General features: G+C 30.5%; 1 protein-coding gene across 1 annotated transcript in view; it reads left to right on the forward strand.

The window, feature by feature from the left end:
- The window catches only part of LOC135955418 (uncharacterized), a 198497-nt gene that overhangs the window by 102700 nt on the left and 69715 nt on the right, over window positions 1-26082 (forward strand). Inside the window, exon 13 of the mRNA XM_065505769.1 lies at window positions 8125-8283. Within this exon, the coding sequence (XP_065361841.1) occupies window positions 8125-8283 (159 nt within the window). The remainder of the gene's footprint in view (window positions 1-8124; window positions 8284-26082) is intronic.

Below are 26082 nucleotides of genomic sequence, written 5' to 3' on the forward strand. Positions count from 1 at the left end.
AGCATATAAAAGGCAAGTGATATAAAGTAAACTTCTTCATGCAGCTTCAGATGAATCTGTATGATTTTTTAGTCGAGTGCCTCCGACATTTTCGTACTTATGCCGCAGTCAAAAATTTAGCTTATTTTCAATGCTTCTTAGGATAAGCTTTTCGAAAGCTGGAAATCAAAATTAGCGCTCACTTACTCCATTCGTGCACTTTTTCCTTAAGAGTTGCCAAAAATGTGTATAAATTTTATTGGGTCGTTGTTTGGAATTTTTATACAGATTTGAAATATGAAATTTTAAGCATACCCAGCAAAAACTTGACTTACCTAGTAAGCCAGCAAGTATAATTGGAGCAAAGCGATAACTACTTATTATTTGACTGAAACACTACTTACCGTTGTTCGAGATTTCTAAAAAATTCAGGGGTCAAGCTTACAAATGTACTTACAATCAGTTCGGAAATAAGTAGTAAATTCACAACAAGAATATATAGCTAAAAAAAAACACAAAAAATATTGCCTTGTGTGGGAATCGAACAGTCACATTATTTGCTTGTGTTTGATAGTCAAGCTGCTAACTCACTGCTCCATGTACGAGTTATTTTATTGTAAATTAACAATAGTTTTAACATCAACATATAAATGAATATGATATGATATGAAGAAAAAAATTAATGGCTTTGACAGGTGGCGAACCACTAACCTCCCGTTTTCCAGTCAAATACACTAGATAGCTGTGCTAAATGCAAAAGTTCATTACCAGCCTGTATAAAAATAAGTACTTATTCTAGTAAATAAAATAATGTGCTGGGTAACTACCACTCCTTACAAAAGAATGCATGAAATAACTAGTTGTCATTACAAAAATTCACAAAATTTTTGCTAGGTACTTTTGAAATTAGTAGTGGCGATTGTATATGGGGATCATTGAGGCCGAATTTAAATTTGATTATGCTATTTATAAGAGATTTATACATGTTTGATTTTGCATAGGGATTTTTAAAAGCGGAGTTAACTTTTAGCGGTTTGGTGGCTAGTTTACTAACCACATATCCTATAGTCTTTCAAACATAGTTTATTGGCATTTATTGCCATTTTGCTAAACAATTATATTTTTTGAAGTCATCGTTTATGATTTTTTGCAAATCTTTGCCGTCAGTACAATATTTTCATAATTTGAAAATATTGTAAAAATCAGTTTTTTTAAGAGACTTTCACGCATTCAATAAAAAAAAGCACAGAGTGTTTATTGTTCATCGAATTCATTTTATATTTAATTTTTTTAATGTAAACTATTTTCTTAAGTAGAAATTTATAACCGGTTATGGCCAATAAGGCTAGGATGTTGAAAATAAATAAATAAAAAAAAAATTATATGTTCAGAATATTTCATGGATACAGCTATATTATACGGTGAGAAATTTGTATGTGGACTAGGAGAAATCATAAACCAATTCATGCGATTTTCACAAGAGCTTTTTTTTTTAAATATTAACTTTTTTGGAGGTTATCTCACATTTTGGTTAATTTTCAATACCAAACATTTCAGATCCCCGTACTTTTCTCGAGGCCCTATAATACCAACGACTAATATTTCGATATGTTACAAACGGAAGAAACTCAATTTACCCCCGTCTTTTTGGTGATTAATGAGTATGAGTAATATTTATTAAGAAACTTCAAAAATATTAAGTATACGTCTACGGTTACCTTAACAATAAAAACAATTTGCTGAATTTCCTGGAAGAACTACTTCTATATAAGTTTAAAGTGAATATTCAGTTGCAGCTTGCATTGAATTGGTCAACAGGGCTTTCGAGTTCTACAGTACCGAGTAAATGTATATTTTTCTTATAACGGAATACAATTCTTCCCATCTGTTTGCTATTTATAAATTCTTTGTGGTCATAGTCAATAATTGTATGACATTTTGTCCAATAATTGTTAGTAAAATCAGTGGTAAATTTGTGTAACTTTAAGAAAATTTACTAGATTTGTAAATTTTTATACCCTTCACCTTCGTGAGAAGGGTATATATAAGTTTGTAATTTCCACAATATAATTTTCCGACCCTATAAAGCATATATATTCTGGATCCTTATAGATAGCGGAGTCGATTAAGCCATGTCCGTCTGACTATCTGTTGAAATAAATTTTCTTAAGACCCCAGATATCTTTTGGATCCAAATCTACAATAATTCTGTCAGACATGCTTTCGAGAACTTTCCTATCTAAAATCAGCAAAATCGGTCCACAAATGGCTCAGATATGAGGAAAACACCAGGCCAACCTCGATTTTTGTCCTATTTTTGACATATGTATATCTGGATTACTAAGTCATTAATATAGACAATATGGATATCTAATGATAGATATTTCAAAGACCTTTGCAACGACGTATATAAGACCATAGTAAATTTTACCTTCAATGGGTCAGAATCGGAAAAAAATATTTATTAACCCTAATTTTTGTTTCTCCAAAAAAAAATAACAAAAAAAATTTTGAAATAACAATTGGAAAAAAAAAATTTTCTAAAAAATAAAAAAAAACAACTTTGGAAAAAAAATAAATTTTGTTTACCTAAAAATATTTAAAATTTGTATTTTGAAGTACAATTTGGTGAAGGGTATATAAGATTCGGCGCAGCTATGTCTTCCTTGTTTAAAAAAATAATTACTAAAAATGGCTAGGAGATTTTATGTATATATCGATGGCTTAATATAAAAAGGCCCTAAATCGTGTTTTTTTAAGTCGATATTTTTTTTTGCTAATTATGATATATGATCGGACCATTTACCGAAATAAACGAAAATCTGGACTTACAAAAAAAAAACACGAGTTAGGGCCTTTTTATATTAAGCCATCGATATGTATGTATCTTATATTTTTGACAACGGAACACAAACGAAGAAATAGGATGGTTTTAAAAATTGAACATACCCGAGGTTTCCTACTTTGGGAACCCTTGGCTATAATCAGCTGCATTCATTGCTGTTTTGAGTTTGTTAAATTTTTCATATGAATTTTTTCGAAGATCTTACCACATACCAGATCTTGGTTTATAGCTTTTAAACAAAACGAGTGTCCACCTTGAAACTTTGCAGGAGCATAGAAAGCGAGACATTGGTCTTTAAATATTTTATCTTATAAGTTATTATCCGGTATGTCACACACATCAAATTCGTATAGTGGAAAAATTTCGTAATACTTTCGTAAAATTTATAAGACAGACCTATATGTTTGTACAATTTTGTAAAATTTTTACGTTTTTGAATTTTAAAGATATTTGTATATTTTATTTTATAGATTTTTGGTAATTATTCGAACTTTTTTGAACCTGAAACGTTGAGAAGTCTAAACCCCATATGCATAAAACATTTTTAATTTTATCAAAGGTTGTATTAAACCTTTGATAAATTTAAAAATTATTTATGCATATGAGGATAAATGTTTTTTATTTGAATATTTTGAGTAATTTATTGGTTTGAGTTCATTTTCTAGTTTCAGCTCTATTTGTATTTCTATATGGTTTAGACCACAGAGATGTAGTTTTAGGTCCTAGAACAGTATATTTTGAAGTGGTATCTGACAAACTGACTTGGTTGATCTAATCTTTTGTATACTATACAATGTATAATAAATGTTTTCTCTTAAATATTATATAAGTCTATTGGGTATAAAATATCCCATATTTTATTATATATTGCAGTCTAGTTTAAATTTAGACACATTGAAAATTTATCGATTTCAAATGTTATAAATAATTTACACTATCATTATTATTTTATTTACGCACTGCAGTTTTGTAAATATTAATTTTGCTTTCATACTGAAACTAAATAATTTTTCATTTAGTTTTACTGCAATTACAGAAAGTTTCTAAAATAAACTAATTGCTAAAAATACTGACTACGTTTAGGGCATTTATTAAATTAGTTGTTGGACAAACACAAAACATTACAGGCAAGTAAAAACATACTCATGCATACACAAACATGCATTCATAGTTCATTTACATATAGAGTAAAAAATTAAAGTCTATTACATGTAAGTACGAGCAAATACATAGTAACATCATGGTTATTAGGTTGGTCCTTATTTTGCACTTTTTAGATTTTAATGCTTCCATCTACATCATCTAACAACCAAATGATGAACATTTTATCGGATTATGTTTAGAGGTTTAGAATCATGTTATAATTGGTTAACGGTGTATGAAAAATGTTTATCCCCAAAACGATCCACTAATAAGGGATTTTTGGAAATTTGAATGTTTAGGGGGTAAAAAAGAGTAACTTCCGTAAACTTATATCTTCAATACTAATAAAGATACAAAATAACTTAAGATTACATATTACTCCATTTAAAAAAAAAACTGATAGGTGTTTGGTATCTTTTCCAAATTCGAACCTTTTAGGGTAGAAAACGGATAAAAACGGGGTTTTGGTACTATTTTTTGGCAGCCTTTGTGTCTTTTAAACCAATAAACATAGAAGCAAATTTTAAATCGTATTATTTACTTATCAAAAATTAAAAATATTGATTTAGTACTTTTTGGTAATTCGAACCTTTAAGGGATAAAAATTATGTTTATTTCTGTTAGTTTTTTCAGAAAATATATTTTTCTATAATTTGACATAGAAATACGAATATTTATACCCTACACCACCATAGTGGGGATATAAATTAGAAATATTAGTCTAACACCCACCTTAAATAATACCGATCGACTTAGAATCACTTTCTGAGTCGATTAAACGATGTCCGTCCGTCCGTCTGGTCGACCGGCTGGCTGGCTGTCCATGTAAACCTTTTGCGCAGAGTACAGGTCGCAATTTTGAAGATATTTCGATGAAATTTGGTACATATTATTTTTTCGACTCAAGGATCAAGCCTATTGAAACTGAAATCGGTCCATTATTTCACCTAGCCCCCATAAAAATGCCCTTCCGAAATTGGACTTTATCGGTCATAAATGTTTAATTTATAAATGTATCTCCACAAATTGCACTCCAAATAAGTTTTATATATACAAAATTCATGTCACCAAATTTTGTTACGATCGGTCCATAATTAGTCATAGCTCCTATATAGACGCGCTTCCGAAAATTACTTTAACGTGCATAAATCGCTTAGAAATGTTGGTATACACACAAAATTCAACATAGTAAACTTTCATATAGACATAAATCACACGACCTAATTTCATGGTGATCGGTCCATAATTGGTCATAGCACCCATATAAGGCCCACTTCCGAAAATCACTCAAAAATATAAATTATTGAAATTTTAAAAGAAAAATGTTTTTGCTCTTTTACTTAGTGTAATACCCTACACTAGTGTAAAATGGTCGGGCTTGACCGACCATACTTGCTTACTTGTTTATTATGACCTCTCACCACGATACAGAAATTTATTTGAATAAAATTTTACCACCGCAATGGGTATAAATAAGGTACCAAAAAGGGGGGGGTAAAAACGGGAAAATACATTTAATTAGAAATTATTAAGCCAATTTTGATAATTATTTTAATATTTGTTCCTGGATTCATACAAAAATGAACCAACAGAGTATTATTTGGAACTCGATTGCCTATGTGTATATTGTGCCAGACGCGGGTAAACCGTTTGGTACTTTTTTTTAACAAATTTTTTTCTTGAGCACATTAATGCATAAACGTTTTTGGCAAAATTGATGTGGCGGGTGTTCAAGAAGGAAAAGGGAAATTGGTACTTTTCTCCAAATGGTAGATACTTTTATAATATTTTTTGAAATACTTTACTTATCAACATTAAAATTAGCTGATATGTAGTCGAGTGAAGTTAGAGTTAGGAATAGGGTATAAATAATAATTAGGTACCAAAATGTGAGAAATGTGAACTATAGGTTCTTTTTCGTTCTTCTAATGGTACTTTTTGAATTTTCTTTAATAATGGACCTAGAAATATAAAATGAAGCATGGTTCTGAGTGAATAAGAATCCAAGGGGAAGACTTTATGGCTTTTTTTATTCTAATGGTACTTTTAAAATACATTTATAATAATGAACCTGGAATCATGAAATTTTATCACATATGATCCTGAATGAGTTAGAATCAAAGAGGGAGACTTTATTGATACTTTTTGAATACATTTATAATAAAGACTTTTGAAATTACACACAAATGATCCTAAATGAGTAAGAATCCTCAAAGGTACTTTTTGAATTTGACCTAGTAATATGAAATTATGTATGTACACTGGTGCATATTCCTATAAACGCACTTAATTTTTTTCTGTATTTTTGTTGTTCTCATCCAAAGCAAACTTCAACTTTTTTAATAAGAGACAACTTAACGGTACTTTTTGAAAGTAAACAAGTTTTTTACTTATTTTTCTTGTTTCCCTTAATTATGCAATCAAATATTCTTGGTGCTATTTTAAGTGGAAGATTCGTATAAACGCAGACGTGAAATTTGTTTTTAAAAAAGTTACCAAAAATAAAATATCAATTTTAGTTTTTTTTCAACCACAGCTACGTTTGTAATAGTAACATCTCAATTTACTGCAACTTTTTCCATTTGAATCAATAAATTTCATCACTTTTAAAGATGCCCAAGGGAACTTTTTTGTCCGATCAAGAAAAGATTCAAATTAAATTTTTTCACGACCAAGGATGTTCCAATAGAGAAATTGGACGTAAAATCGATCGTTCGGAAAGTGTGGTGCGAAATTTCTTGAAGAAAGGTCTAAATTATGGAGTTCGCAATCCTATAAAGGGAAACACAAAACTAACAAGAAGATAACTTAATCTAATAAAACAAGAAGCAACCCGCAACAAATTGAATTCCACACAAATAAAGAATAAATTGAATCTTTCAGTGACTTCCAAACACGTTGCACACATTTTACGAAACGATGAAAACATAAAATGGAAAAAGCCGAAATGTAAACCAATGCTAAAAAAGCTCCATAAAGAAAATCGTCTAAAATTCGCAAGAATATATGTATATGAAATGGACAGATGAGTGGAAAAAAGTAATTGTCTCTGACGAAAAAAAGTTTAATTTTTTGAGTCATACTCATGCTATTGGCACGATTTGAGATCAAACGATGTTCGGATGTCGAAACGTAATTTCGGTGTTGGCAGTGTTATGGTTTGGGCAGCGTTTTCTGCAGTTGGCAAGTTGAAAATATGTTTTGTTCCGACAAAAATTAATAGTGCGATTTATAACAAACTGTTGGAAGATGCTCTTCTCTCATTTATGGATGAAAAAATGGATGAAGATTGCATATTCCAACAAGATAATGCTGCAATTCAGGTTTCTAAGCAATCGAAATCTTGGTTTAATGAACATAGCATTCCTCTATTGGACTGACCGGCTTGTAGTCCTGATTTAAACCCTATGGAGAACTTGTGGGGATACATGGCCCGTAAAGTTTATGCAAATAATGCCCAGAATGAAAGCAATGACTGTGAAAGAGCTGAAATTAAAAATTAAACAAGTCTGGCAGGAAAGTGATTCCGATCTGCTTAAAAAATTAGTGGAATCAATGCCAGAACGCATTTTTGAAACAATCCATAACAAAGGATCATCCACACATTATTAATAATGCTACAGTGGCCCATGAAAAATTCCAAATATTGAAAAATTTGACCTTTGACCTTCACGATTTAAGGGTTAACGTTTTCCGATATTAGTAAAAGTTTCAGAGTATATTTAGAATTATCTGGACTATAATATTTTGAATAAGTTTTGCTTAAAATTCATAAGTGTAAGGAAATAGAGCTCGTTCGCCTAAAAATTGCCAAATAATTGGTTTTTCTACAAGTAGTGACATTATGGAACTATTTCTTTATTCTGAAATATATGCTAACGAAGTAGTGTATTTTATATTTAGACATGTATCAAATAAAATATGCATTATCTAAGGACCACCCTAATGGGCATACAGAGTTAAAATGTAAACACTCATTCATTCATTCATTCACACACACTCGCTCTCAGACATCAATACTTACACTTCTATATGTTCAAAGGCTACATCTCTTTATGTGTGTAGCTCTCTCTGTGTTTGTGTATTATATAGAAAGGATATTAAAACAAGATAATTTAACATTTTCTCTTCACACTCTCACACACATCCACTTACAGTTTGGTACGTGAGGTGATGGCGGTTAATGTCAATATGCGTGTTGGCATCCATACTGGACGTGTACATTGTGGTGTTCTGGGTTTAGTAAAATGGCAATTTGATGTGTGGTCAAATGATGTGACATTAGCAAATCATATGGAGAGCGGTGGCATACCAGGGTAAGTAAAATTTACAAACAAACAAACAACTAACTTTATTTAAGTTTTTTCTAAAAGCAAGAATTTTACAAAAAAAAACATATAAATTTACATAATTAAATGAGTTTTTTGTTTGCAAGCTGTATTCTGCTGCTGCTGTTTTCGCTTGAATAAAATCAAATTTCAAATTTGTGTTTTAATTTTTAATGATATTGTTGTTGTTGTTACTGTTATTGTAGTGCTTGTTTTTATTATAAATGTTAATGTTTTGACACTTGGTCAAAATGTGTTTTTAATAATAACAATTATCCAGAGGGTGGCTGTAGCCAGGGCAAACAGTGAGCGCACGAAAAAGAGAATATTGTACCATAAATTATATGCTGAAATTTGAGTTTAATATTGTGTTTTCTCTCAGCTGTACTGTGGTAGTTATTATTATGCAAATATATTTTCATTAACCATGAGAACAAACGACGTTAGTAATTATTATAATAATGAGTAAAATACATGAGATTTTTGTATAATGATGATTATATTTTTTTTTCAACAAAAAATGTTGATTGTTCACATGCTAAACTTTAAAAGTTAGTAATTTAATTAAGAATATGTTTACTCGAGGGACAATCCATTTCATATAGGAGAGAAAATTGTCTGATTTTGTTTAAAAATATGGTTTTGAAATAAATAAAAGAATACAAATATGGTTTATTTATGTACTTTTCGTTAAATATTTGACATGGGTGACCCTACCTCTACTTGTTATTATTGATCTTGGAGTCTTATGTATGATTAATATGGGATAATTATAATAAGTATACTCTTTTAAGGGAGTTTTACTACCACAACAGGGATGGCAAATGGAATTTAAAAATTTTACCAATCAGCATCAGAAATGGTACTTTTTCGATTGTTTGTACCAAAACTAGAGTTCCACCACGGAAACATTTTTCCCTGGAATATTTTTTTTTTTAAATTCCAGTGAAAAGTTACAATGAACAAATGAACAGTTGTAATGAATAAATTTGGATCGATTCCATTACATCCATTCTTTTGGTTGTAGCAACAGATATTCAGTTGATAATAAAGCTCGTAGTTTAAATTATAGAATTTTTGTCACCCATCTAACGTTTTTTAGACATAGCAGAAAAATTCTGTTATTAAGAATTACAAATTCTATGGATATTCATATTCAACAGAAAATAATGTCAATAATAATGGCTTAAATTTGTTTATATACTTTATGGTTTGAAAAACATGTAAAATTAGGGTGTGACAAGACCTGTCAAATGACGCTATTTCTTCTTTATTTCAAAAACTCATAAGTATAATTTTAAAAATTTTGGTATAATTGATAGAGAACATAAATTCGTAAATTGGTTTTAATATATTAACTGTGAAATAAATTTTAAATTGAACTTTTTAAGATCAAATTGTACCAAAAAATGTACAATTGTACCAATGCCATCCCTTGAACAACAATATAATACCCTACACTAAGTAAATGGGTAAAATCATTTTTCTTTTAAAATTTCAATAATTTATTTTCGTGAATGATTTTCGGAAGAGGGCGTAAAATGGAATCTATGACAGTTTATGAACTGATCGCCATGAAATAAGGCCATGTATCATTACGTCTAAATGTATGTTATTTCTGTTGAATTGTATGTGTATAATCACATTATTAAGAGATTTATGCTAGATAAAGTGATTTTCGGAAGGGGCCTTTATAGGTGCTCTGACTAATTTTGGACCGATTATCATAAAATTGCGACCTGTACTTTGCGCTCAAGGTTTACATGGACAGCCAGCCAGACGGACAGATGGATATCGTTTACCCCACTATGGTGGGGTAGGGTATAAATAACTTTTAAATATAACGTGATTTAGAAAAATCATATACAAGAACAGAATTATTGTCATTTACAGTAATAGCTTACAAGATTGCACAGTAGCCTAGGAGTATTCGAGTTTAAGATATTAAAATGGGTCACACAAATAATCCAGGGGCGGCGCTATGGGGGCTAAAAGTAGGGTACCTTCCACATATAATTTTTAAACACGTGCAATTTTTTATTTCCTATCTGATTTCAAAGCTTTTTAAAAATATGGGTCGTACTTTTGGACCGAATGGACTTGAATTTTTTTTATTTGTTAGACACCTCAATTACGAATAACAAACAAAAGATTTCAGAGCAAGATCAATTATGGATCCAAAAATAAACAATTTTCAATTTAAGTATTCAAAAGTTGATTTTTTCTGTTTTTTGGGCGACAAGGTTACTTAACATTGTTTTAATTAAAAAAAAACTTTCTTAAGAACATATAACAATTTTATGTTTATCTGAAAGATATCTTTACGAAGAACAGTTTAATAGAAAAAAAATGTCTTATTCTTCGAATATGTCGCCCCTACGCCTTTCGGAATTTGACATATATTTTATCAAAATTCAACTTTTGGGCCACATGTTCTAAAATCCCAAAGCTGGGATCAGAAAACGGGAAGTAGCTTTGGAAACCTTGATGTATACCGTATTTATCGCCGAAGTATTTTCCCAACCCCGAAGGAAATGTGGACCCTATAGACAAAATTGTAAAAATACCATTTTTAGGATTTTCGCTCCAATTTTTGGGAATTGCGGGATGCCCTTTGATCTTTTGACAAGCTTTTTTACACCTTTATATTTAGAATGAAAAACTTAAAAAACGTTCAAGATTTCATTGAGTTTCGTTAATAAACAAAGATTTTATTACATATTCATTGAGTTTCTAAAACTAAAATTTATATCAAAATTTTAATAGGATTGCAAATATTAGAAACAATTTGATGCACATTTATTCCGATCTATATTTTTTTGATTACATAAGTTAATTTTTGGTCTTACAAAAAAAATTTCAAATAAATTTAAAACTCCGTCCTCCAAAAATATTGCACTTTTTCATACTAAAATTTTTTTTATAAATTTTCTTAATGAAATATTAAGATACAGATTTTTTAGTACGAAAAAGTGCAATATTTTTGAAGGACGGAGTTTGTCCATGTCCGCCATGTTTGCCTGTCCATCTGTCCGTCTTTATGTTGAAACTTTCCGTAGCTCCCAATAACATTCAAACATGATTGGTACATCAATATATCGGAAATTCTACCTGCTCGGCTTCTATTTAAAACGAAAAAATTGGCCCACAAATGGCTGAGATATAAGGAAAAACCGAAACAATGTCGATTTTTGGCCTATTTTTGATCTACATATATCTGGATTAGTAAGACTTTAATATAGACAATATGTATATGTATGTTTTATAAAATCGATTTCCGATTTTTATTGATGCTCTCGTCTAGAATTCTGCCATTTAGTGTAAGAATACGATTGTTAAAGTTTTAGCTCAATCGAACTTTGCTTTCCCGTGCCGAAAGTGCCTCGAAGTTTTAAAAATGACTACTAATTTTTCTCATTTTGATAAGAAATTTAGGAAAAAAAAAATAACATATTTCGTGAAAAATTAAAATAAATGCTAAGTTTTATTTAAAATATATCCGTATTTACTTGTGTATGAGTTTTTGTCTTCGTAGGATACCGTTAACCTATTCGTAGGTATGGCCAAAAAAATATTTTTTTTAACGGCTGTTTCGAATCTCTATTTTCAAATTTTTAAAAAATTTTTTAAACAAATTTCAGAATTTTTTAATCATCACATTGGAATTTATGGAGATCATAATAGAGAATAATAATAATGAAAAATTATGTCAATACCTCCTACAGTTTATCCGTAACTATGATATAAATCTTGTGATTTTCGGGAAAAACTATTTTTTTGCCATATCATGGCTATCAACTAGCGCTTATAGCTTAGGAGATATTCGCATTTTAAAATTAAATTATCAACATTTTTACCCACCATACTCCAGTTTTTTGATAACAGCGGGTCCAAATATATCCCGATTTGCTCATTTTTTCTTTTCTTGGATTAACTACAAATGTATATGTCAAACAAAAAAAGAATTGTTTACAAATCGTGACTGACTCCAAAGTTATATGCATTTGAATTTAAAAATCAAGAGCGTATATGCATTTTCCAATTTTTAATGCCGTTTTAAAAACCAAAAATTTCGAAAAATAAATGTATATTTCTAAAATGACTGCGAAGATTAAAAACATGTCAAGCCTTACTTAAAGGTAATTTTGTTGCGGAATTTCGGTTTTTTCAGTTTGTTCAATAAAATAAACCGTTTTTGAGTTACGCGAATATATGTTGTGCAACCTCATCCATAATTGCTGTGTGTGACCCTACTTTAATTCATGGATTTTTTCCGTGAAAACTGTACACCATTGCATTGTCCTGGTGACAAAGAATTTTTATTTGCCAATTTTCCATGTTGCGGTTGAACAACGTCAAGCACTCAAGCGAAGTTGTCACACGATTGCTTCTGTGGTGAATTGTGAGCAAAAGCTGCACCCTTCTTGTGAAAAGCTTTCTCATACCTAAATGATCATTTAAAATTGAAACCACTGAGCCTTGTGAGATGTCTATGGCTTCCAAAATCGAAAATTTATTTTGTATAAAACTCTAAAATCTAACAGTGTGTTAGATTTTTTGACAATCCTATTATTTTTATGCTGCTTTGCCTTTATTCAAATAAAAATTCCAACTATTTATTGTAGCAGAAAGAAATTGGTGAGAACTTATTAACCAACGAAAATTATTTGAAAATTATTACAATTTTAGAGTCTTATTATTAAACCAATTTAGAATCCAGTATGTAGTTCGTTATTAAATTTCAATTTTTTCTTTATTAATTCCATTATTATTTATTGTGTGGCACTTCGTTAAATTTGCTTTTATGTACATATTTAAATAAAAAACTAATTTGCCATTTAAAAAACCATTCCATAAGTATTATAAATTATATTGAAAATAACTCTTAATCACAGTCCATTTATATTTTAACAAATTTCTTTAATACAAACATATTTATTATACAATATTCACACACGTTTTTGCTGTCATGACTGAATGGGTCATAAAATTTTTTTATTATATTTATGCATAAATACATTAAAATATTTTCCTGTTGATTTTCTGCATTAAAAAAATATAATACTCATATTATTATTATTAACAACATGTTAAATATTTATTGCTTATAAATTGTTAACAAATTGCTAAATGTTGTCGCTGCTATTAGAATGAACACTTTAGATATTGTTGAAGAGTATGTTATACAGTGAGTGTCACTCAAAATCGTACAACATATTTTTTTTTAAAATATTATGAAATTATACAGGCAATAATAGGTGATTATATAAAAAATTAAAAGTTATTTTATTAATTGGAACAAAAAATATGTATTTCAACAAAAAAGTTAACAAAACCTCAATTCGTTAAAAAAATATTGATGAAAATTAAAGAACATCACAAAATTCATATTTCACTTAAATTCGTACAATTATATTAAATTATAATTAAAACTTTAAAAATTAAAAAAAATTTTAATATTAAATAATCCTAATACTTTGTAGGGTATCATTTGCTATTTTTTAGTGCCTTTACGATTTTAAATGAAGCTTTGATATTCTGGGCACTGACAGTCTTACCCAATTTTTTTATTTGTGGATAAGGGCAATTAAAAATATACCCAATTTTCTGATAGGTAATAGCACATACAATATAAAAATTGCATTTTAAAATATTTCCAAAACATCTACTTTCTAAAACTAATGAATAAAATTTGACTACGATGGTGTACGATTTTAAGTGACATTCACTGTATGTATTTAAGTGTCAGTCTTAAAGAATTCAAAAAAGTATGCAGATTTTTTCAATAGACTTTTCATGAGCGAAGATAGCGTTGAAAGTAATTGTTAAGGTTGGCTACCGATTCAAAATGGTAAACAAAAAATATTTATGACTGCTCAAGCAGTATTCTGAGGGACATTTGTACGAGGGCTAGATAAAATCATGGACCAATATTTCCCAATTTCAATACCACTCAAATCGTATTAACATTTGGAAAAAAAATTTCAGCTAGCATCTTTCGTTTGGGCTCTATCAGACACACAGACAGACAGACGGACATAGATAGATCGTCTTAGAATTGTATGAGGACCCAGGATATGTATACTTTTAGGTTCTACTACAAATATTTCAATATGTTACAAACGGAATGAGAAAACCAATATTTTTTTTATTGTTGGTATAAAAATCAAAGAAAATTAAAGTTTTCCTCTATGTTCAATTTGTTAGAATAAAAATAAATACCTTAACATATGTTGTGACAACCTTGTTAGTTTGCTGTTGTTATTATCTATTAAATTCATTTTTTGTCCTAGTTTTAATTGGTTTTGAGGTGTACACTTTACGTTCATACATACTGAACTTTTTCTATTATTAAGCAGCAACAATAACGAATAAAAAAAAAACTTTTGTCATAAATTATTATTACACAAATTACCCATTTTCATACAATAAAAGTTCTATTTTAAATGTAGAAAAGATAAATTAAATAAATAATAAAAAAGTTTTTAAGTATAATATGGTTACAAAACAAGGGGTAGGTATTCAACACATGCATTAGGAGGGAGCCACAAATAGAGTGTCGCCTGGAATGGCTCTTTTTTTGTACTTCATTTTTAAGTATACCGATCGACTCAGAATCTCGTTCTGAGTCGATATAACGATGTCCGTCCATCTGTCCGTCTGGATGGTTGTCCATGTAAATTTGTACGCAAAGTACAGTTCGCAATTTTATACATATTTCAATAAAATTTCGTATATAAAGAAATCACGCAAACTAATTTCATGGCGATCGGTACACAATTGGCCGTAGCTGCTATGTAAGGTCCACTTCCAGAAATCACTTTCACAAGATCACTTAAATTAAAATCACTTTAGCAATCATAAATGTCTTAAAAAGTTCATAGACACATAAAATTCAACACCAGTAAACACAAATAAGTTTATACAAAAGTCATGTAATCTAATTTTATGAGGATCGTAAACTCCATTGTCAAAAACCTAACTTAGTTGTCAAAAACATAAGTGGTGAGAATGCATTAGTAAAAAAAACTATCTGAAAACAAAAACAACACTTGCATGATATGGTTAAGAGTTTCAAAAAATAAAAATAATGTTTTACTAAGATTTAGTTTTCATATGCTAAATTCCCTATTTTATTATAAATTCACTGAAATTTATTGTTGGTGTATAAACTCGTTCCTATGCGCATTGTACTGCTTGCTTACGCCAGATCATCAGGAAACCTTTTCCCAAAGGGCTTTAGAAAAACTAAAGTATTATACAAATAAAACTATAAAGTGAATGAGAATTACAGACACTCAAGCTTTATTTGTAAAAATATCAAAGTTTTAACAAAAAACCAACAATAAAGAGTCATTTTATCTTTTCTTATATTCCCTACTACAATTGGTTTGTTTCTTGCAGACACAAACTGCAGTGTGTAAGTGAATAAAGAAAAAACCAAAAAATTTTGAAAATGTAAAATTTGGTATTGAAAATATGCATGAAATGTTATGTTTTTATACCCTACACCACCATAGTGGGGACGGTATTATGCGTTTGTGCAGATGTTTGTAACGCCCAAAAATATTAGTCTAACACCCACCTTAAAGTATACCGATCGACTTAGAATCACTTTCTGGAAATAAATCTGTAACTTCTAAACCCTTACGCCGATTTGAATGAAATTTCACATGCGCAAAGAGGAAGTGTAGTCGAGTTTAAGTTTTGAATTTGGACCTCATGAGCCCACCAAGAGCGTGGTTCCCAAAGTAGGACTCCTCGGGTATGTTCAATTTTTAAAATGATCCTATTTCTTCGTTTGTGTTCCGACTTAAAACAAAATTGTAAATGTTTTTGTGTGTATTTTGTTATTGGATTACGGTAAAATTTTTCATTTGCAATGATGCAAGACCATTCGCACTTAACAGTGAATACCGCTATTGACTTAGTATTCCAGATAGAGATAAAAAAAATGTAACAAAATCTATGACAGCAACCGAACCGGGTCTATAGCGGATATATTGATGTATGAATAGAGATGCCAAACGGGGAATCTCGTTCCCGAAAATCCCGGGGTTTTAGGGATTTCCTAAATCCCGAAGACCGGGATTTTGGAAAGAAAGTTTCTTCAAGTAACCATAGGTCTAAAATCAAATCCTATCTTGCGCATTTCGTGTTTTATCCAATAAAAGAACTATTAAATAAAAATAAATACTGAAATATCTTTGGATAAAAGACGAAATGCGCAAAATAGGATTTGATTTTAGACCTATGGTTTCTTGGGGAAAATTTCTTAGAATTTTCCGTAGAATACGTTTCTTCTATACGATTTTTCGTGAAAAAATTTACATACTTGTTATTGTTATTTGTTCTTATAGCGACATTTTCAAAAATTTTTTTTATGCGTTCACAGAATATCAAAATTGTTAATAACTTTAAAATTATAGGGGGTAAGATTTTATCGCAAGTTTATGTTTACATTTTACAGTAAACGAATTTTATCGTAAGCGACACATTGTGGTGTAGAAAAAAAAGAGGGAAATAAATTTGTAACTTCTAAATGGTTAGATTGGTTTCAATGAAATTTCACATGCGCAAAGAAGAAGTGTTGTCGAGTTTAAGTTCTGAACGTGGACCTCATGGGCCCACCAGGGCGCGACCAAGGCTCCTCAAAGTAGGACTACTCGGGTATGTTACATTTTTAAAACGATCCTATTTCTTCGTTTGTGTTCCGATTTCAAAAAAATTACACATATAAAATCTTTTCATCGAGCGCTACAAAAGGCCTAGTCGTAGCTATCAATTATCTCTTATAGCTTAGGAGATATTCATATTTTAAAACTAAATTTTCAACTTTTTTACCGATTGTTTTTTGATTCCGATTTTCTCCAGTTTTCCTTCATTAGAATAACAACATATGTATGTGTCAAATACAAAAACAACTGCTTAAAAATAATGACTAAGTCCAAAGTTATATGCATTTTAATTTAAAAAATTTTAAAAAGCCGATTTTTCGCAAATTTTTTTGGAAAAAAAAAACTTTTTCTTTTTAAGTTATCGCAAAAAATTTCTAAAAGGATGTATAAGGAATTTATACTTTCTGAAAGCTAAATATTTTAATTGTAAAATTAAAATTTAGGGCAAAAATTCTCAAATCGCATATTCGATATCAGAATATGGTAACCGATTTTAGATGGCCCAATATGCTTTTAATTATTTTGTAAAGGGTTCCGATAACTCCGACCCTGGTATGGATATTATAGCAAAAAAGATAAAAATTTCCATTTTTGGGATTTTTCAACAATTTTTTGGGAATTGTGGGATTGCTAATAATAAATTTCAAAATTCGTTTTTATTTTTCCATTTCAAATAGAAAATTTTACATAACTGTGAAATTTCATTAAGAACTATTCATAAATAACAATTTTATTTCGATTCGAAAAATTTTTATCTATGCAAAAATTCAATAAAAAACATTTTTTGTCATATTTTTCAATAAAGTATTCCATGAATTTTTAATTGTCAAAAGTTATAAATATTTTTTAAAAACAGACAAATAGCATGAACGAAATTATATTATATCGCATCATAAGATTTTTAATTTTATGTATAAATTTCAAAATAATCGAAAAAACCTTCTCCTGTAAAATTTGTGTTTTGTCGCTTACGATAATTTGACGCTAAGGGCTCGATATAATGTACTCATGCAAGTATTTTATGTTTTTTAGTGTCTAATAAAAATTAATTGCTAAATAAAATATTTTCTTTCAATTGTAAAAACATAATTATGTACATTTCTTTCTTATAATTTTCGGGATTTTAGGTTTCCCGAAAATCCCGACCCGGGGTTTCTTTACCAAATCCCGAACCCCGGGATTTTCAAAAGGCTGTCCCGATTAGCATCTATATGTATGAATCATGTATGTAAATTATTTGGGATCTACTGATAGTTGATTTTAACATACAGACGGACAGATGGTCATGGGTATATATGGACTCTAAAGAGATACAATTAATTTTAATTTTGAAAATTAAATTATGAATTTTTCGAACCTTTGAGCTATAGTCTGTCTGTTTTTGGGTAAATAAAATACCCGAGGAATCTTTTTTAAAGCTTGTAACAAAAGCAAGAGTATTGTTTGATCTTATCTATTCTTTGATAACATAGAACTACTGGTAGTCACAACTACTAGAACCTAAAATTCATTCTAAAGAACAATATTGCGACACTTAAGAAATTCTACGGAGCTTAAGAGGAACCACTTAACTCCGAAAGAACTTCATGGAACCATTAAAAAACTTTTAAGTTGGTTTGGAGAAAAAATTAAATTAAAAAACCAAATGCAACAAATGTTAAATAGATGGTTCCGGTTCATAAACTGGTTCTCAGAACTTGTTCCAAGTATAAAAATTTCGAATAAAAAACAATGATTGAAGAACTAGTGCTAGAACCATTCCAAATGTGAAAAATTCAAACAAAAATTAATTGCGACACTAAACTAGGCTGAATACTGCTGTTTTCTAGAAATAGTTCTCAAACTAGTACAGTTTCAACTGGGACAAAAACTATTTGTAATTGGAACATTTTATTTTTATACTTTGACCCAAAACAATAAACCTCTTGATAGCTTGAAAGTCCAAAAAGTGAAAAATAAGAGCAACCCTATTGGTTATTGCTGTGACCCTCAATTTATTCTAATTATATTGTACAGAATGAAAATTTTGTTTTCTAAAGTGTTTAATAAAATAAAAATTGCTTTATGAACAACAGCCTTAGGCAGTAAAAATAATTTCATCGATTTCAATATAGATATAATTTTCTTTGAATTAGAATTTAACCTCTTTTTCTCCTTTTAACACAGCAGATATCACTGTCCTTTCATCATTATTAAGTGCTCCTTATAATTCCATAAACCTGCTATAATTATTTAAATAACTTACAATCAATTACAGGACATGAATAAAAATAAATCAAAATTTAAATTAAGTGGAAAATTTGTTGCTGAAGCTGGATTCTAAGTAGCAGCAGGAAATCAAGTGTCAATAAAGCATAATTATGCCGACGAATGTTAAGCTATAAATAAACACAAGCTATCCGTACATTAATGAGTTTTAACTTTTAGCTATTAAAAGATTTATATTAAAGAATGACAGGGGAAAAAGGATATGAAAACACAAGTAGAGGAAACCGTAATAGGAATAAATGTAAAGGAAACTCTTAACAATGGAATTTCCTTGGAAGGCGTTGAATTGTTTGAATTATTAATATTAAAAGCTATTTTTAAATGGAGGAAATTAAAAAAAGATATGAAAAGAAATATGTTAAAAACTGACCTCAACACAACTGTTTATAAAAATCTTATATTATATAAACAAGTAGTTTTTTAATTATAATATTTCCCAGAATTCATGTATTAACTCACATATTCTAACAAAATCTCCTCAACTTTTTGGTAACTTATTAATAAAATAACGACATGATTGACAATGATTTGGTCTTGGAATTTCATCAAAGAAATTAATTGTATTAGTAATGAGTTTCCTTTCCACCATCAAAATAATTTGATATGGTGTATAATAAGAATTTCATTAAATATTCTGTGACATACAATTTATTCCGATTTTTTTTAAAGATGTGTCAAGACACTCTACAGTGGGGTAGAATCAAAATATTTTGGAAAAAAATCAGTCATTTATAACTGGTCCGATAGACATAGCATTTCACACTGGCAGATTCGAATTCTAGTTTATTTTTTGAAGACGGATCCCAAAGACCCTTCAGAAGTAGCACAGTAAGGTCCAAATTCAACATTTTAAACGCTTGCAAATTTTCGATAAAAAATAGATAAAATTCGGAAGGGTCTAGAAAAACCCTTCTTAGATTTTAAAAGCTTTTAATGTTGTAAACAATAATGTTTTTCTTTGCTTCGAAAATGTCGAATTTTGTCATATGCGGGAAGTTTTACTTTACTTCTTTAATTTGGCAAATAGTGCTGCTTAAGCACATCGATTGCTCACCAAAGCTTGTAGTGAATTTGTTCCATCGGTTTCAACGTTATAGATTGTGCGGTTCAGACAAAGATCGCCCTGGTCAGCCAAAAAAGATTGAAGAACAAGAATTGGAGGCATTACTCCACGAAGATGCAACAATTTCAAAACATTTGCAAGTAGCAGCATATGAATTGAATTCGAGAGAACTTGAAAGACGATTTTGCACGTCTGAAATGACGCTTTGGACCGAATCGTTACTTGCGATGAAAAATGGATCCATTACAATAACGTATGAGATCGTATGTGAAACCCGGCCAACCAACAGAATCGACACTAATGTAAAATATCCATGGCGCTAAGGTAATGCTTTGTATTTGGTGGGAGCAAAAGTGACATATCTATTATGAGCTGCTGAAATCAGGAAAGACCATCACAGGGAACCTGTACCGAATGCAACTGATTCGAGCAAAATGCCCAGAATATGCAGCCAGACATGAAACCGTAATATTTCATCATGACAACACTTAGCTACATATTGCAATACCTGTTAGCAAGTATTTAAAAAGAAGTTGGGAAGTAGTGCATCTTTATCGAGAGCTGCAGAGACACCTCAACAGCTTATCGAAAGACTAGAAGCCAATCGCTCCCGAATGGCTCGAGCAAAAGAAAGAATCGATTTAAAGTTGGTGGATTTTATTACAATAAGTATGATGACTACAGGAATCTTAAGGACCTACTGATTGGTCCCCGGGGATTCCTGGGGAACGGTAAAGTTATTCTGCCACCAATTATTGAGTCGCTTGAGCTGCTTCTAAGTTACATTTCCAGCGCCAATCCTATTTCCAAGCACTTCCTTCATAATATCCAAAAGTGCAACTCATGCTTTCAAATGACGACGGCTTCATGCCCAAATTTAAAATTCAAGGACAAATTTACCACAGAATTGGATCATTGCTCTCACTTCCCAATGACGATGAGAAGTTCCTTCAAATTTATTTCACTGGAAATGAAGCTACAAAAGCCGAACGCTACGTGTGCATTTGCTGCAATACCCATCTGCCGAAACATTCTCAAAACAATTGTTTGACATGCCACAAATGAGATTTCGTTCCCGAACTTCTGCCAAATGCAAGGTATTCCCAAGTCTTACAACCAACTACAAAAATTCGGTTTGGATTTGGGAACGTGCAATTTTGGCACCAACAAATTATGATATTAAAACTCAATCTCAATGTGCAAATACAATTGAAACTGCCTGGTGAAACAGAACTGTGTCTTAAATTATAGTGAGCACTAGCATCGAGGTCCTTATCTCACTTGTGATCTAAATACCGGATATATGCGATCATCACACCCGGAGTGTTTCCAGCAAGCACCAGTTGGTGAGGTCTGACATAGGCGCATGAAAAAGATATGGTTGTGGAACGAAGAACAAGCCGTCGATTATTCTACTGAATTTTTGAATTCATTGGAACCAGCCGCGGACTGCCACCACATGTACTGCCAACATTGAAGGTTGGATCACCGGCTTTGTCCGACACTGTATATTAAAATCAGCTAGTAAATGATGTTGTACAAATGTTTCAAAATAAAGGCTACAAATATGAAAAAGTCTCGCATTTTTTTTATACACCCAATACAAGTATAGAGTAATAGCAGTTTTATAAAAGTTCAAAATTTTTCCAATATTTTAATTGCAAATCGATTATTTTGCACTCGATGTTATGAAAAAACTGAATCAGTAATAGTAGATGCTATTTGATTTCTTATAGGTCTAACTAAGGGCATTAAGAATGCACTAAAAGACAAATCATAAAAAAATTCACAGGCGTTTAAACAGTTTGCATGTCTGAGGTGACCTATTTTGAGAGCCTACAGCGCTGTTTCTGATAGGAATTTGCATTCTATCTTCACAAATTAAACTAAAATACTCCGGTATGCCGACGTGAAATTTCATGCGATTCAGATTAGCTAATTATAAATAGAAGATTCATTTTGTCCCACTGTGTACATACTGTTGCGTATGATTGATATATTCACAACTTAGTGATGGTATTGTTAACATAATATTAACAAATTATCCATGTCGACACAGAGTCAAACAAATTGTATAATTAATGAGTTAGATGTAGACAAAAAGAAAAAGAGAATGAATTGTAAACATAAATTAAATTGTGAAGAGGCAGTGTTTTGAAGCACTAAGTTATATAAATTTATAATTTAAATTGTAGTAATGGATACTTGTTTCTAAGATTTTCTTAACTTATTTTCCGTAAAGTAAAACTAACTATCTATCTATGTCATGTAAAGAGTGTCTTAAAATTCACGCAAGATTTGAATTTGACGCCATTTGTGCAGTGAAGTATTGCCAACAAAAACAGTTTGACAGCTGAGAGAACAATGCGGTTTCATTGTTGAATAATATTTCAAAAAACAAACAATATGGCTGCCGCAGGTTAGGAATTTCGTACAAAATATGTTCAGAATATTGTCGATTATGAATAAAGTAATTTAAAAATTCAGACAGATTGGATCTATTGGAGATACTAAAAACACTTGTTGTTCAAAAACAATCCGAGGTAAAACAAGTAAGAGAGCTATATTCGGCTGTGTCGAATCTTATATACCCTTCACCAAATTATACTTTAAAATAAAAATTTTAAATATTTTTAGGTAAACAAAATTTAAATTTTTTTCCAGTTGTTTTTTCAATTTTTTTTAAATTTTATATTTTTTTTTTTAATTTTAAAAAAAAATTTTTTTTAGTTTTTAAATTTTTTTTTTTTAATATTTAGTGAAAAAAAATTTTGGTGAAAAAAAAAATTCGGGTTAAAAAATATTTTTTCCGATTTTTGACTTATATACGTCGTTGCACAGGTCTTTGAATATCTATCATTAGATATCCATATTGTCTATATTAATGATTTAGTAATCCAGATATGGGTCAAAAATAGGTAAAAAATCGAGGTTGTCCTGGTTTGTTCCTTATATCTCTGCAATTTGTGGTCCGATTTTCTCGATTTTAAATAGCAATCGAGCCGGAAGAATTCGGAGATATTGATGTATCTATCATTCGTGTATGTAAGTTATTTGGGGGCTTCAGAAAGTTGATTTCAACACACAGACGGACAGACGGACACGGCTATATCGACTCCGCTATCTATAATGATTCAGAATATATATACTTTGTGGGGTCGCAAATGAAAAATGTAGAAATTACAAACGGAATGACAAACTTATATATACCCTTGCCACTCATGGTGAAGGGTATAATAAGGTGTCGGTGTTTCCAACTAAAATGAAAATTAATTTTTTTGAGGATACCATTTCTCAGAATTTTTGTACTGGCGTCAGTATTTGATCCGATTAAATGTCAATATAGATTCAGTGCATGAGAGCGTTAGTGAAAAACCAAGCAGTTCAATTTCATTTAGTACAAGAAGCTAAACTTCAATTGACACAAAAATCTGATGACCATGTACAACAAAGAAAGCTCATTTAATCGATTATTGAACATCAACCAGTGGATTATAATTTTTCGAGCAAAATCATTCTAAGCCTATTTTTAGCTTGATCGCCTTGTCAGTCATCACAATTGATGTATTTGGTGTTCAGAAAACCCACAATTATTATCGCGAAACAAATGCATCCACAACTGCTTGTTGTTTGGTACAGATTTAGGGTTGAAGGCAGCATTAGTCTGGTTTTCTTAGAAAATTAGTATGTTTAAGCAGTGACTATTGCTGTTGCTCGATAACGCGACAAGCTAATAGAGTTATTTCTGTCTAAATTAGATAATATTGATGCCTGGCTGCATGTGGTTTCAACTACATGGTGCCACAAGCAATATATCCTGTGAAACATTTTAAATACTACTTGTCGTACACTCTAGATCGTATGATTGATTTTCCTTTTTGCGTCGTTATTTAAAATGGCTGCATCAATGAAATTCAGTTATTGTACATTACGCTAAATTTTCATGGGAAATGTTAACAAAAAAACAGTGTAAAAAAATGAAAAAATGAAGCAAAAAGAAAAAGTAAAAAAATTTAATGAAAACTTATAAATCTTTTTCATACTAATTTCGATTTCTGTACATTTGTATGGAGGAAAAATTAGGTGTCGTTGTTTCCAGCTAAAATGAAAATTTATTTTGTTTGAGGATACCATTTCTCAGAATTTTTGTACTGGCGTCAGTATTTGATGAGCTGAGTTAAACGATAAAATAGTCCTTTTTTAAAGGAATTTATGAATTTTTCATATCTATCGTAAAGGAATTATAAGTATCATTTGAAAGGTCTTTAATAGGCGCTTTAACGCTGTATTTGTTTAAGTTCAAAAATATTTGAACTTTTGGAAAATTTTGAGAAAAATTTTAAGTTTTTTAAATTTTGACATGGAATTATTTAAAATAAATATAGAGATTTTTTAAAAAATTTTAGTTTTTATTTTGAAATATTTCCACAATAACAACTTATTCAAAGTATTGGCTATTGTTAGCCATATCTTTTCGGATACTTATGGATTCCGCACAAAAAACTGCTAAACTTTTGAGGCAAAGACAAATCAAGCCAATTTCAGATACCCTGTTTCAAAGTGAAGCGTGTCCCAGAGCAAGCGTTCTTCATCGTTCAAAACAAATAGTATTTGGACAGGACAAGGTCTGGACTATAAGGCGGATGAGGCAAAACCTACCACTTCATTCTAAATAGTTTTTGAATAATGTGGCCGAGCGTTGTCATCATGGTTTCATGCCTGACCGCATATTCTGGGCTTTTTTCGGTCAATGATCGCTTCAAACGGATCAGTTGCATTCGATGCAGGTTCCCTGTGGTGGTCTGGTCAGATTTCAGCAGCTCATAATTGATAGAACCCTTTTACTCCGAAAAACTACAGCGAATTACCTTAGCCCCTTTGGATTTTTGGCTTTTTTGTCGATTAGGCTGGTGGGCTGAACTTCTTATACGATCTCCTGCGCTTCGGGTTATCGTAATTAATCCATTTTTCATCGCAGGTAATGATTCGGAGCCAAAATTATTTATTTATATTTTATAGCGTTCAAATATCAATTTGGACATGCAAAATCTTCTTTCAAGGTCTCTTGGCTTCAATTCGTATTATACTCAATTTCCTTGCTTTGGATGAATGCTGTTCCTCGCAATAGTTTTTAGATAACGGCTTGAGTAGCTCCCAGTGATTCTACAAGCTCTTGTTGAGTTTTACTACAATCTTCATGGAGTAAAGCTTCCAATTCTTGCTCTTCAAAATTTTTTCGGTGGTCTAAGCGATCTTAGTCTTCAGAGTCAAAATTACCACTTCTGAACAGAACAAACCATTTCTCGCAAGTTGAAACCGATGGATCACATTCACCATAAGTTTTGGTGAGCAATCGCTGTGCTTCACCTGCACTCATTTTCTAATTAAAGCAAAACTTCCCGCCTATAACGCTTTGTTGGTACAAAAACTACGATGTTCAATAACTAAGTGGGAACAAATGTCAGATATGTAGCCTTCGCTATTAAAAACAATAATCACGTGCAAAAGATACGTCAACTATTGGAAATCGTTTATTTTTAAGTCATAATCCAATAGTTTAAATTAATACTCCATAAAACTCATATAAATTCACCGAAACAATTTTCAGTGTTTCGAAGTGATCATTCCTTAACTGATCATTGGGGAAATATAGCATTCGAAATTTTCGGTTAGATAATTCTTGAAACTACTAGAAGATGTCGCTGTTGTAAAAAATACTTGAATCTTGATTCAGTAAACCTCAAACGAATAAATATTTTAAGTGTGTTCAAAACCGTA

The sequence above is a fragment of the Calliphora vicina genome, chromosome 3 (assembly GCF_958450345.1).
Source record: "Calliphora vicina chromosome 3, idCalVici1.1, whole genome shotgun sequence".
NCBI lineage: Eukaryota > Metazoa > Arthropoda > Insecta > Diptera > Calliphoridae > Calliphora > Calliphora vicina.